The sequence below is a fragment of the Lynx rufus genome, unplaced genomic scaffold, assembly GCF_022079265.1.
Source record: "Lynx rufus isolate CCGP_SWC_20201006 ecotype Redwood Valley unplaced genomic scaffold, mLynRuf1.p SCAF_10, whole genome shotgun sequence".
In the NCBI taxonomy this organism is placed as follows: domain Eukaryota; kingdom Metazoa; phylum Chordata; class Mammalia; order Carnivora; family Felidae; genus Lynx; species Lynx rufus.
The window spans coordinates 4530785-4544699 of NW_025814824.1; the positions used below are offsets into that span (position 1 = coordinate 4530785).

The 13915-nt window shown below is 49.9% G+C and overlaps 1 protein-coding gene across 1 annotated transcript in view; it reads right to left on the reverse strand.

Annotated features, from left to right (window-relative positions):
- ROR2 (receptor tyrosine kinase like orphan receptor 2) overlaps nt 1-13915 on the reverse strand; it is a 197281-nt gene that overhangs the window by 27205 nt on the left and 156161 nt on the right. The window contains exon 3 of the mRNA XM_047097336.1: nt 840-1127. Coding sequence (XP_046953292.1) covers nt 840-1127 — 288 coding nt within the window. The remainder of the gene's footprint in view (nt 1-839; nt 1128-13915) is intronic.

The window sequence follows — 13915 nt, forward strand, 5'->3', positions numbered from 1 at the left end:
AAAAAAGATAGGCTATTAATGCTTTATAATTTGGAATAAAACTTTTTTCCAAACCAGCCAATGGTAAAGGCAGCCACAGCCCAATGCACTCATTTGTGGTGAGCCGTCCTCGGGCCCCGGGCTTTGCCGCTGCCCAAGATTATACGGCAGGGACGATGAAAAACCACAAAATATGGAAGAGACGCTCTCTGTGTGTGCAGAAACGTCTAGAGGGATTTTTGGGGTTTTCGCTGTCTTCCCTCTCTCTCTCTCTCTCTCTCTCTCAGCTCATCCAACCTTGACTCACAAGATCTGGTTACTAACAGGGGCCCAGATGGTCTGGAGCCTGTGTGACAGGGCTGGGGCACCGTGGGGACCATCTCACAACCGGGATGAGAGAGGAAGCGTCCCCTCCGGTCGTGTGATTTCCCCGCCACCTCTGACGGGCACAAGTGCGTGGAACCATCAATGCGCTCCGCTCTGGGTTCTGCCTCTCAGCCGGGCCCGGGCTTCTGCGGGTGTCCGTGTCCCCGTCTCGGGGTACGCGAGGCCGGCCTCCCCCACCCGGCGCACGAACTTCCCCCTACGCCTCGAAGCTCACCTTTGTGTCTGGGGTTATTTTCTGCACTCCAGGTTTACAGACCACTCCATCTGTGTCTGTTTTCCTTTATGACTAGTAAATGGCTAACAGGTTAAGCCGGGACCTCGTGCACAATGGGAAAGGCCCCGGGGAAATGGTTTTACGGATTTCCTCTCTGCCGGCTCGTGCGTGTTCGGTTTCAGGCTGCAAAGTAATCTCCTGTTCCGTGGCTGCGAGCGCTGCTGGCTTATAACCACACGCCTGGGCCGCCCCGACTCACCGAGCCGCACGAACAGGACGCCGGTGGCGGTAATGGTCTTCACCCCGTTGGTGGCCACGCACTGGTAGTAGCCCGTGTCTGTCGTGTCCAGATCTTGGATGCGCAGCCGAGAACCGTACTCCGTCTTGCGGATGATGACGCGCCTCGGCTCCTGCACGACCGGGGCATCGTTCTTCAGCCACCGCACGGTGGGGGGCGGGTTTCCGGCCACCTTGCAGTGCAGGATGGCCGTCTGGCCTTGCACTATGGTGATGTTGTTCACCGGCTCCAGAAAATTCAGAAAGTAGCCTGCAGGGGAGAGAGCGGTCACAAAACAGCAAAGCTGAGCGAGGGCTGGAAGAAAGGGCTGCCTGCGAGGAAGCCTTCCATTTTCTCTCATAAATACAGTCCGTTCCTGTCACTGGTGGGGATTACATTCTAGAATGTTCTGAGAGACATGCATCGGCAAACACTGAACCACCACTCCCGGGGAAATACAGCGTCAGGTTCCTTCGGGCCTCTGGTCGCAGTATTTTCATCAATCGCGGCATAACCTCATTTTCTGTGTATTTCCGCTTAAAAATGCCTTATTAACACGTATTGTTGATTCACTGACATCGAGCCCACGGCTGACGCTGCTGTTAACTCATGCCCGAAAGAAGCTTATCTAACATGTGGTTTCCTACCACGAGGCACAGCACAGCCTTCTGGTGTTTAGGAATGCTAGGCCGCCCTTCAGCACTGTCCCCGGGGGGATTTTGAACTGCAAAATCACCAGGGCGCCTGGGTGGCTCAGTTGGTTGAGCGTCCTGTTTCGGCTCAGGTCATGATCTCACAGTTCATGGGTTCGAGCCGCACGTGGGGCTCTGTGCTGACAGAGGCTCTGTGGAGCCTGCTTCGGAATCTGTGGCTCCCTCCCTCTCTGCCCCTCCCCCACTTGCACTCTCTCTCTCTCTCTCTCTCTCTCTCTCTCTCTCAAAATGAATAAACGTTTAAAAAAACTAAGCTGCGAAATCACCAAAACAAAGCACAAAAGTGCAAGGGGAAAAAAAGACTATATAGACCCCAAAAAGCTGGGACAATTAGACGGGTGTAGCCTTCTTGGGCCTCAGCTAGGAACGTGTGCATCGGGCAACTCTAAATGTTCACGGCTCTGGGCACGCCTAAACGCCCCCAGTGCACCAGGAGTACTGATTTGGGGTTACACGTACACGTCAGGCAGCGGGTGAACTCGAAAATACGGAACCCGAAAAGGAAGATCAGCCGTGTTTCTCTCTGCAAACCCTAGATCTTAATCCAACCTCAGGGACTCGTGATGTAATTCGCACTCGGAAAGGCCATCCCCCCTTCCGGCCACAGCACCTTAAAGCTTCGATGAGGAAAAATACAAAACAGACAAAACAGACACACACTGAAAAATGAGCTAATCCCTGGCCTGGACAGAACAAAGGTGCCTAGGCCGAGTGCTGCCGAAGGCTCTGTCCCACGGCACCCCGGGCAGGAGCAGGGGACCCGGGCACAGCCCCACGCGGGAGCGAGAGCAGGCCTGACAGTGCCCGGGGTGCAGCACGAGCGGGGCTGGACAGTTGGGTTCAACCCATCCAGGGACGGGATTCTCAGCTGGTGAACAAGAGGAAGTGAAACAGTTGGCAGGGGAGAGGGGTGTGTGTGTGTGTGTGTGTGTGTGTGTGCACGCGCGAGTACGTGCCTGGTGTGGGTCAGGAACTGAGAGATTACTCGAGATGGACGTGCACTGCTAAATTCCACAACACGTAAAAAAAAAAAACAAAACTAAGGCTCGACAGACGAGACGGTCAATCATGAGATGAACTCGCTTCAGACCAAAGGAATATAATTGAGCACTCTGAAATGACCACAAAATACATTCACGTTCTCAATCTTTGGGTTCCTACGCTTTTTTTAAGCAGTGAGTTTGAAAGACTGAAAGACGGCACAAATCTGTTAGGACTGCCTTAATTGGATGGCAAATGACAGGATTTCTAGTGGGCCCTTGGGGTACATTTCACAGCATGGATGGTGGCCCCTAGATGTTGTGTGGCAGGGGGCAGCAGGAGGTGGGGAGGCTGTAGGTTTTAAGACGAAGGGATGGTCTTACTTCACAAGGGAGGGTGAATGCATAGCTGTTTGTAAAGGTGTCACTAATTAGCACTAATCATCATTAACCACATCCTTAGCTTCTCCTTGATTCTCTCCTAGACAACCCTTTCCTCAGTGCACTCAAGTAAGTTGCAGGTGAGAATTCTCGTGGAGGGACACAAAGCTGGAATGTGGAACAACCCCCTGAAAAGACAGGCCGGACCAAGCAGGGTGGCATTCTGGACGTACACTCTTCATAAATGCAACTGCACAAGCTGGGCCGGGGGAACCCTGGTTCCCGCGGCTCCCACCTTAGACCCTGAGTCTTTGGACCACTAAACCCGATGCGATCTGACAGTCTGCAGCGGTCACTTCGACACAATCTGGACCGCCCTGATTAGGATAAAGACACCACGTCACGGTGTTCTGGCCAGAGCCCAGCTTAATCGGAGGGTTTCATACGAAGGAAACTTCCAAGTTGCTTGATATTCAAATGCTTCGTCAAGGTTTGCCTAACATGAATGCACCAGGAGGGCATATAAAGTGGTCATCAAGCCAGAATGGGAGATAGCAAATGACACTTTAAAATCACAATGCTCTCTTTTGGGCGTGAGCTGAATTCCCATCTCCCCTGATGGGAGAAACTGATGATAGTTTCTCCAAAGCCCGGTGACAAACCGTAGCTTCCCAGCAGGCACGGGCAACGGGTCTGTATTCGGGTAGAACAGGAGCATCGGTGTCTCTGGGCTGATGAGCAAAAACATCTACAAGGAGCAGGCCCTGGGGATCTGGGGGCCGGGACATGATGGTCACGACTGGCTCTCATCTCCTCCCTCTAGGGGACCAGGTTGATGGTACTTCTCCCACGGCCTCCCTCCACTGTTAGGACGTTTGCACACATCCACCTGGGACAGCTCCGCCAGCCGGGGCTGCGTCTCCTGAAAGATACAGGAGGATCTTCTTCAACACGGATACATTTATCTAGAAAGGGAGGGAAGTGGGGGAAGACGTCAGAGAGGAAGGCCAAGGGGATCGTTCCTTTTGAACCACCGAGGAGACTTGAGGAGAAGCCAGCTGGTAATTGCTGCACAATTACCACAAACAGACCTAGTATCTGCTTCTCCAGAATATCTTTTTTTTCCATCGAATAGATACGGAAACACAGAATAATTCTTCACCCTGCCCGCCGGCAGCTTCTCCTGCACTGTTGATTGACAATTAGTCTTTCGGTGTTCCCCAAGGCTCCTTTCTGAGAAGTCAGGGTAGGGAACATGAACTCCTGCCTCTCCTGCCCCGTGCAAGGACACGGAGAGCGAGGTGTTACCCCACCCCACCCGGCAAGGTGCCGTGAAACCATCTACCGGAGTCAGAACAAGGCTTAATTCAGAGATGGTGCCAATATTTCCTTTTTAGATGCTTCAGCCATAATAGCTAACGTGGCCTGAAGAGACGCGCATGTGCTGGAAGCAAACACCTTACGCCATTGACTTAACCACTCAAGCACTCTTGGCTCTGTCTGTTTCTATGAAATATCCAGGTCACGTGAACCTATAGAAGCAGAAAGCAGGTGAGTGGTTGCCAGAGGCTGGGGATGGGGAACTTACAGAGTGACTCTTAATGGGTATGGGGTCTCCCCGTGGGGTGCTAAAAATGTTTGGAACGGAAGTGTGCTGATGGTCGCACGCCACCACAAGTGTGGTCCTGGGTCAGCAAATGCTCCTGAGGAGGGACGGACGGGGAAGGTGAGACCAGGTCGGACAAACCAGGTAAAAGTGGGGGGTACGGTGGGGTTGATGGAAAGTGTCCGGTGTGGGGGAGGGGCCACTCTGTCAAAAGCATCCTTCCCCAGGTGCCGGCAACCACCCTCAGATTTGCTGGAATCCTGGGGTGAGGCCACCACCGATTTCTTCTGGGCCTGAGGTGTCCGATTTTTCCAGATCCCCTTCACTGGCAACAGACGAACACTCACCCCTGAAGCCACACCCTCCTCAGTTTGCAGACAGCGAAGGAGAATCCGGTGCAGTGATCCAGCCCGCATGTGGAGCTCTCAACCAATTCTTCTTGACCCTCCACCATCCAAACCAGGGAGCTCAGCTCTGTCTTCACACTGGAGCCACCTGGGAGCTTACAAGAAGACCCACGGTAACCAGGACCCAGGAAGGGTCTGGACAATGGCATTCGTCAAAAGCTCTAAGTGTGTAGTCAGGACCAGGGACACCTGCTTAAAAATGCAGAGGACAAAGAGAAGCTATGGTTTCTCTTGGGATGAACCAAACCCACCCAAGAACAAAGTCAGCGCAGACCAGAGACAACCCCAAGATGAAGCATTGTTGGAGGAGAGCATCAGGACTGGAAAGAACGTGTCTGTATGTCCAGCACCAAACCCTGGAGGTTCTGGATGCAAAGGCATACGAAAGCCTCATCTAGCTGGGAACGGACAGGGCAGAATCTCCATGGACGGCACCCTTGCCTTGACATGGGTCTTATATCTGCCTCTACCAGAAGCTTAGAGAGACCAAAACCATAGGTAGATACCATGGTAACTTACTAACCTCATAGTACCCTCCCTAGGTGAGTGCCTAAAACAGCCTTTGGGAAGAAATTAAGACGTCATGGTGAACAGCTGATATCCATGGTATCAATGCTTCTGGAATTTTCTCTAACCTTCCCAAACTCTTCCTCCACTGGAAGCGGGGGGGTCCCTTACTCTTCCGGAAACACACCCAGCTGGTCCCTCATCTTGCAGTCAACCAGAACACCCTGTCCTCAGATCTCTGCTGTTTCGCCAGGGTCAAGTCTCTGCCAAAAGGTCATGTCCACGGACGGTGTTCCCCTGGCCGCCCCATCTAAAACAGCCTCTATTCATTTCTAACCTTGCTCCCCACAGCACCGATCTTGGCCTGATGCTATGGCAGAGTCACATAACGGTTAAATTATGGTAACTGAAATAAGTTAATGAGTTTTGACATCAAGAATAACAAAATGTGACTTTTTGGGGGCATGTTTCTCAACTTCATGGCTGCTTCTTGTCCAGATTCAATTTAGAATCACCCCGGTAAGTTTGATTTCAAGCCTGGGGTGTTGATGGAGAAAAGCGCTGCGTTTAGAGATGATTTGTATAAAGCCGCCCTCTAGACAACAGGGAGAAAGCATGCTCTACGTCTCAGTCTCGGGCCTTCTCACTCATTTAGGACATCTCCTTGTCATTTTCTTCCTACAGACCTTCACGTGTATTTTTAGGTAGTTTTTTAGGTATCCTGTAATTCTTGTCACTGGGGTGTGAACTGTTTTCATTTCTATCTAAGTAGTTTAAAGGAGGCTTAGTGGTTTAAGAAGGCGTGGAAGGACAACTCTTAGATTTCTACATCGACTTCCCACTGCAGCTGTAACAAGTTAGCACAGACTCAGTGGGGTAAACCAGCGCCAATTTATTGTTTTACAGTTCTGGAAGTCAGAAGTCCTAACATCCAGGTAGTGACAGGGCTTTGTTCCTTCTGCAGGCTCTGGGAGTCTCTGTCCTTGCTCTTGCAGCGTCTGGAGGCGACACATGCCCTGGCTCGTGGCACTTCCCTTGCGTTTAGCTCCACCTCTGCCCCCATCACCACATCTCCAACTAGTAACGGTCACCGGCCGGCCTGCCTTTATAAGGACCCCTGCGAGTGTGAAAAGTAACAACGCGTCACAGGTTCCAGGGTCATCTTTCTCTTCTGTCCACTGTGTATATTTTGCTTTTATCTTGCCCCGTTACTGAACTATCTTACTAGTTCTAACAGTTTCTGAGTCGACTGTCCTGGATTTTCCGTGCAGATCTCTTCTTCTTCAAAGAGCAATAGTGTGGCCTTTTTGCTTTCAAAATTCACACCACTCACATCTCCTGTTGCCTAGTTGTTTTGCTCAATATTATTTTTTAAAATAATTTTTTAAACCTTATTATTTTGAGGGAGAGGGAGAGGGAGAGAGAAAGAGAGAGAGCACACCCGAGGGAGGGGTAGAGAGAGAGGGAGAGAGAGAGAATCCCAAGCAAGCTCCATGCTGTCATCACGGGACCCAACTTGGGGCTCAAACTCATGAACCCATGAGATCGTGACCTAAGCTGAAACCAAGAGTCAGATGCTTAACTGACTGAGCCACCCAGGCACCCCCCAATATTAGTTCGTTTTAATTTAACAATTTTAAATACTGAAATGGTACAAACACACAAAACCACAAATATTAATATAATAAATACCTGTGTACACAACATTAACATTTATGCTAACATTTTGCCATAGCTGATTTAGAACACTGTTAAAAAAAATTACACATTCTAGAATGCATCTAAAACCCACATTTCCCTGTTTCTTGAAAACTGGTTATGCACCAGGCCAATGCACATTTCTACTGTTTTATATTTTTAGAAATGTTCCCTGAAAGATCACTTTGTTAGTTTTTTTTCCCCGTTCAAAGTCAGCTTGGGATTTATTTTTGTTGATGCTCATTCATTTTAATGACTGTGTAATATTTCACTGTACAAACCAACCATAGTTTCTTTATCCTTTTCCCAAATGCAGGGCAGTAAATTGTTCCCACATTTTTGTTAGGGCTTAATCACCACCTGTACACACATCTCATCGTGCACACATACAAGAATTCCTTGAAAGTGTCCACCCGCATGCAAGAGTGATGTCACGGGGCTTTGAAATCTCTCATTTATGTAAGTCTCAAGGGTTCCCGAAACCACCCGCGTTCACCATCAACGTCAATCGAATTGTTTCCCCTTCAGCTATGTCAACATTTGTGTTTAGGGGCCAAAAAACGTTCGCCAACCTGATGAATCTGAAATAGGGCTGTTTCACTCTCCATCTTAAGAATGTGTCCTGAGATGGGGCTCCTGGGTGGCTCTGTCAGTTAAGTGACCGGCTTTGGCTCAGGTCATGATCTCACGGCCCAGGAGTTTGAGCCCTAGCTGGGCTCTCTGCAGTCAGTGCAGAGCCCACGTTGGATCCTCTGTCTCCCCCCATCTGTCGGCTCCTCCCCGAATAGCATATGTTTGCCTTTTCTCTCAAACATAAATACACATTCAAAAAAAAAAAGTAAGAATGTACCATGAGCTGGAGTCTCTTGGAAAGGTTACTGGCCCCTGGCCTCTCCTTCTGCAGCTGTCTGTTCAAACCTTTACGCTGTTGCTCTAACTACTGCCATTCATACATTTTCTTTTTCCATTTTTTTTTTAAATTTATTTATTTTTGACAGAGAGAGAGACAGAGCATGAACGGGGGAGGGTCAGACAGAGAGGGAGACACAGAATCAGAAGCAGGCTCCAGGCTCGGAGCCATCAGCCCAGAGCCCGACGCGGGGCTCGAACTCACGGACCGCGAGATCGTGACCTGAGCTGAAGTCGGACGCTCGACCGACTGAGCCACCCAGACGCCCCTTTCTTTTTCCATCTCTAATATAAGCATTCAGTGTGCAGATTCCCTTCCACTTCTTCTTCAGCCATCTAATAAGTTATTTAATCTCCATACGGTTGGTCGGCCAGACCCACATATCTTCCAACTTACATTATAATATTTTCTTGTAGCTCCAAGTTATTGAAAGTGTGCCTACCACACTGTTGTCATAGAACCCGGTCTACGTGATGATGATTCTTCGACACCACCGATATTTGCTTTACGGCCTAGCACAGACTCAATACCCAGAGTAGCGTTCCACATTCTACCAGTAAGAATGTGTTTTCTCTAACTGCTCAGTGCAGGGATTTACATACGTGCATTAGATTAAACTTGTTAAGTTTTTCAAAGTGTTAATAGGCTCATCTATTACTTTCGATGACACGTGTGTTCACAGACTCTGTATTTGTCACATGGCTATTAGTAACTCCGTGAAGGTGTGTTTACATATTGGAAACTATGTTACTGGGTGCAATAAACTTCAGGTTTATGGCATCAGCTAGTCTTTATATACCGTCTAATGCTTTTGTCTAAAAGCCCATTTTGTCTGATTTTGAGGTAGGGTACTCTTTTTTTTTTTAATTTTAATATTTATTTATTTTGAGGAAGAGAGAGACAGAGTGCAAGCCAAGGAGGGAGACACAGAATCCGAAGCAGGCTCCAGGCTCCGAGCTGTCAGCACAGAGCCTGACGCGGGGCTCAAACTCACCAACCGTGAGATCACGACCTGAGCCGGAGTCGGACGCTCAACCGACTGAGCCACCCAGGCACCCCTGATGTAGGGTACTCTTGATTAACATAGTCTTGCACTGTATTTTTAATTTTTAAAACCATTTTTATGATTATACTTTAGAAACGAATCCTGTAAACAGCATATAATTTAACATGTTAATTGATGAATCTTTACGCATGAACCATGAGTTTTTTAACTGGCAAGTTTTATTTTGAATGTTTCCATTTTGTATTTTATTTCTCATTTCATTTTCATTTTAATCTGCTTTTCCTGTTTTCTACTTGATTTTTAAAATTTTTCTTTTTCCCCTTTACTTGTCTAAAACATGTAGTAGGCAGCTAACTTACCAATTTTTTACAGGCAGACCTAATTTGGCAAAGTTTCCTCCAAATGCGACCAAATACAAGTGCCATGAAATGCTCAGAGATGCAACCACATGCCCACCCACCAGTTTTGAGTTACTGCTTCCCGGTGTTCAGTTATATTGGATATCTAAGCCCCAGCGGTCGTTATTATTTATGATTTTTACTCTCAGAGTTTATTTAGACTTGCTGACCTGTTAACCAAGTGCTTTTCCTTGCTTATGTGGCTTGTACTTCACCCTTCCTCTGGGCTCAGCTGAGCTCATCCTGAATTGTACTTGGTCTTTGGGTAAAGGACTGAGGTTGTAAACACCCTCGGTCTTGGTCTAAGAGTTACCCATGACTTTCACACTTGAGTAATAGTTTAGCTGGGTATGGAATTCTGGCCTGACACTTACACTGCCATCTTCTGGCTTCTGAGTTTACTGCAGAAATCAGGCGGTTCTTGTTCATTTGTGGGTAATCTAATATTTCCCCTCTTAGGCTGCTTTTCATGTTTCCCCTCTATCTTTGCCAGTCCCACATATCTCTAGCTGTGGATTTATCTGTATATAGACTTAATGGGCCTCAGTACCATTCCCCTTTCCACCAATTCTGTAAAATTCTCCACCAATACCTCATGAAATATCATTCCTCCATTTCCCTTTATTCCTCCTCTGAAATCTGCTTCTGCATAGATGCCAAATTTCCTCCCATATGTAGTTTCTCTGTGTGCTTCGCTGCTTTGATATTCCCTAGCTTCTTTTAATCTCCAGCTGGGCACCCTCTTGCTCCTTGATCTGCCCATTAAGTTTCTCATTTCTCCGACTACAATTTTTTATTTCTAGACAGCCTCTTTGGTTTTCAAATCCACCACTGCCTTTTCTTCCTTTATTTTTAATCCTTCTGGCTTCCTTGTTTACTAGCTCACCACTCATCCCAAGCCTCTCTGAGTGTGCCTTGTAATTTTCCACTATAGGGTGGGTTTTCTGTGGGAACCCCTTGGGGACTAGGTTCCTGCAACAGTCAATGCCAAGTCTTCACGTTAACTCTTGGGCCTGGGATTCCCCCCCCCCCACAACATTGCCAGCATGTAAACCGGGTTTCCTGGGGGGTGGGTCCACGTCTTGTTTTTCATGGTAGCGCCTTCCATGTTCGCCCCCTCGGGCCAGGGCTGAGGCGAGGACTGTAGCCCCTAGGTCTCCTCGCCTGCTGCCAATCGCTTACCTACCATGGTCACTCAGTTCCCTGGACCCCACAGGTTCCTTCCTGGTTTGACGCTGAAACCCAAGGTTCCTGCCGTGGCTGAGCCCTGATGACCGTTCAGAGGCCTTACATAGGGCACAAGAAATGTAAATTCTTTCACTTTCCTGAAGCCAAATTCGATTTCTGTCTCAACCTCTTATTTCTCCTGATTGAAGGAAATGTAATACCTCCAATTCCAAGTGATGTCAGTAAAGCTAAGGAATTTATTCACGTGATCGCAATCAGCATTTTCCCTCTCTTGGCTATTCTCTCCAGTGTCGCATTTGCGTCTGGGGACACTCCTCCAGCCTCAGTTCTTGGAGGATTTGAGGCATCTGCAGAAGCCTTCTGCCTGTCTCCAGCATTTGCCAACGTGTGCACGCCTTACTGGTGTTCCTTCTACTCTGGAGCCCACGGATGTGTCCATAGCCACATGGGGACACGTGTTGGGGAGCCCGCATCATAAGTGCATGACACCTGCAAAACACCACTTTGTCTCAGATAAACTAAACCATGGGGACGCTCTCCGAGGCTGCAAACAGAGTAGGACCAGCTCAAGTGGCTCGTGCCTGGCAGCCCAGGGCGGCCACAACTCAGCTTCCTCCCTATTCCTGGCTCCTGGTCACGTCTCCATCTCTCTTCGCAAGTGCACGTGAGCAATTACATCTTCTACTAATTTTTATTGAGCACTTGTATGTAATTTAAGCGGGGGGGGGGGGGGCAAGTTAGTTTGGTCCACCATCGTAACCATCATTAATGCTCTGGAGGCCAAGATCCAAGCCAGAAAGAAAGTTCTCTGAAGAGGAAGCACAGTGTTGTGTTGGCCCCTGGGGTTAGTTCACAGGCTCCCATTTAAACTCCTGGCTTCACTTCCCTTTTGTGCAAAATACGGGGTTTGTACTAATCTTTGCTCAGCTTTCCTCCAGCTCACAAGGCTTCCTTTTAGGACCATTCCAAACCACTCCGGACACGACAGAACAGGCCAGGAGGGGCCAGACCCCGGCCACTGAGAATCTGGCTAACTTGGATCAGTCAGCACCCCACAGTGTTAGGGGCAGAACAGAAGTCTTCCCTTCTAATTATCCAAGAGGGTTTCCCCTCTGCCCAGCGGGGGAACTTTAACAACGATGCTAATGGATTCCGCGCCCCTGTTCCCGGGGTCAGCTCTCTGCTCACCCCTAACTCCGGACACCAGACCTGAGTCCAAGCAGGACCGACACGCCAAGGGCAGAGGTAACGGGAGAGCCCGTCACTATGGGCCAGCACTCCCGTCTCACAGTCGGATCAGTGATGGGTGGTCTTTTTCTCCCAACTGACCGTCCCCACGTTTTCCCACTCGGTCAAATTACTTAGGTGTTTGAGAAGCGGCCTGTTTACCAGGCCACGCTGACTGGTCTGGGAAGGAGATAAGGAAAGCCTTATGCACCAGAGGTCACAAGGTCACAGGGCTTTGACTGGTGGGAAATACAACAGACAAGCTGCCTGGCAGGGCAGGTGAGGAGGGGACCCTGAGGAGCACACGGAGGACATAAAGCCACTCTTCTCAGGGGAAGTATTTACAGCTCCATAAATCAGCCGGGGGCAGGGGCGAGGGGTCACTCCGCTCAGACGCTCCCGCTGAGCTGTCTAGCAGTCTGCACAGAACCAGCTGCAGGTTGGGGTGGGGGGGGGGGAGGATGGCTGAGCAGAGGAGCCACAGGGACAGGATGGGGGGTGGTGAGATGGGCAAAGGTGGGAGTCAGAGAACACGGGAAACAGGAGCAAAGGAACCCGAAGGGCCTGAGAAATGCAGAAAAGGACGTGAGCGTTTCTGCGCATTTGGAGGAGAGTGAACGGTGGCCCCAACGACTCGGGTTGGAACCTGTGACCGTGCCCTTATTTGGAAATAGGGTCACTGCCGATGCAATCAAGTTAAGAGGGGATCACATGGGTGGGCCCTAGTCCAATGGCTCTTGTCCTTATCAGAAGAGGGACATGTGGACACGGATGCGCAGAGAAGACCACACGACAAGAGGCAGGGACGGGAGAGACGCGGCCACAAGCCTAGGAAGTCTGCGGGCTGCCGGGCGCCACCAGCGGCTGGGAGAGAAGCCCGGGACACTCTCTCCTTCAGAGACCCCAAAGGAACAACCCCACCCCACCCCCCGCCCCTGCAGACACCCTGATTTGGGACATCTGACTCCACAACTGGAAGCCGGTTTCTGTCATTTGAGACACCTAGCCTGTGATCCTTTGGTAGGACAGCCCTCGGAAGCTACTGCAGAAGGGTAGAGGGACTGAGGAAGGAAAGAGCTGGCCCCACAAGCCTACACCTGCACCGGGCGACACCCACAGACTCACAAAGGGTCAGGGGCATGAACACACGCACACACACACGCACCAGAAGTTCCAGAAACGTACCCAACGCATACACTAATCAATCCACGTGCTCTACAGGACTCAGGAGCCCAAAGCTCAGGAGACAGAGACAACAGGGCTCAGGGCCAGGCCAACACTGTGATCTGCGAGCTCTGCTGATTGTTCTGTCCCCTCTGTCCCGGGAGTCTTCGGGTCAGCACCGGAGCTCAGCACCTGCAAATAGCAGGGGGCAGCCTGGACTCCTGCCCTGTGATTTAGGATGCCCTTGAGATCACCTACAACTGCAACGTATCCTCAAGCGGGGAGAGCTTGGAATTCTCCTCCTGGGCCCTCAGAAATCATCCGCTTCCCACACACATTCCAAAGTACTGATTTGACAAAACCCCAGACGTGTTACCTCTCCACTTCAAATACAGCCTTGGAGCACAAGACCAAAGGGTTTCTGGGGCAAACGTATGCTTTTGTAAATGTCACGACAATAACAGTGACAATGACAAAAATGCTAGTGACCTCGCCAGTAATAAGCAGTGTGTCTAATACGGCAAGGAACCTAAGCTCCTGGTATATATCCACTCCCGGGTTAGCCCAGCACCGTAACCCAGGAGTCCTAGGCCGGCTTCCGTCCGAACCCTGACGGTCGTTTGGCATGCGAAAACTTCAGGCGAACTTTCCTGGCGTAAATCACGTCTTCTGTGTTTTCTCTCCTACGTAGGCTTTTCGCTTGGGGGTCTTTCTCTGCCGATACCCACCACCAACTATGTATCTGTTAAAAACCGACTGCTGGCAGATGGCAGAGTATATCTGAACACAAATGCTGTCTACGCGTGTGCCTAATTCCCAGGTCCCGGTTTGCTCGGAAGAGACGAAGCGGTTCTCTCACCGGAGGACTGGCCT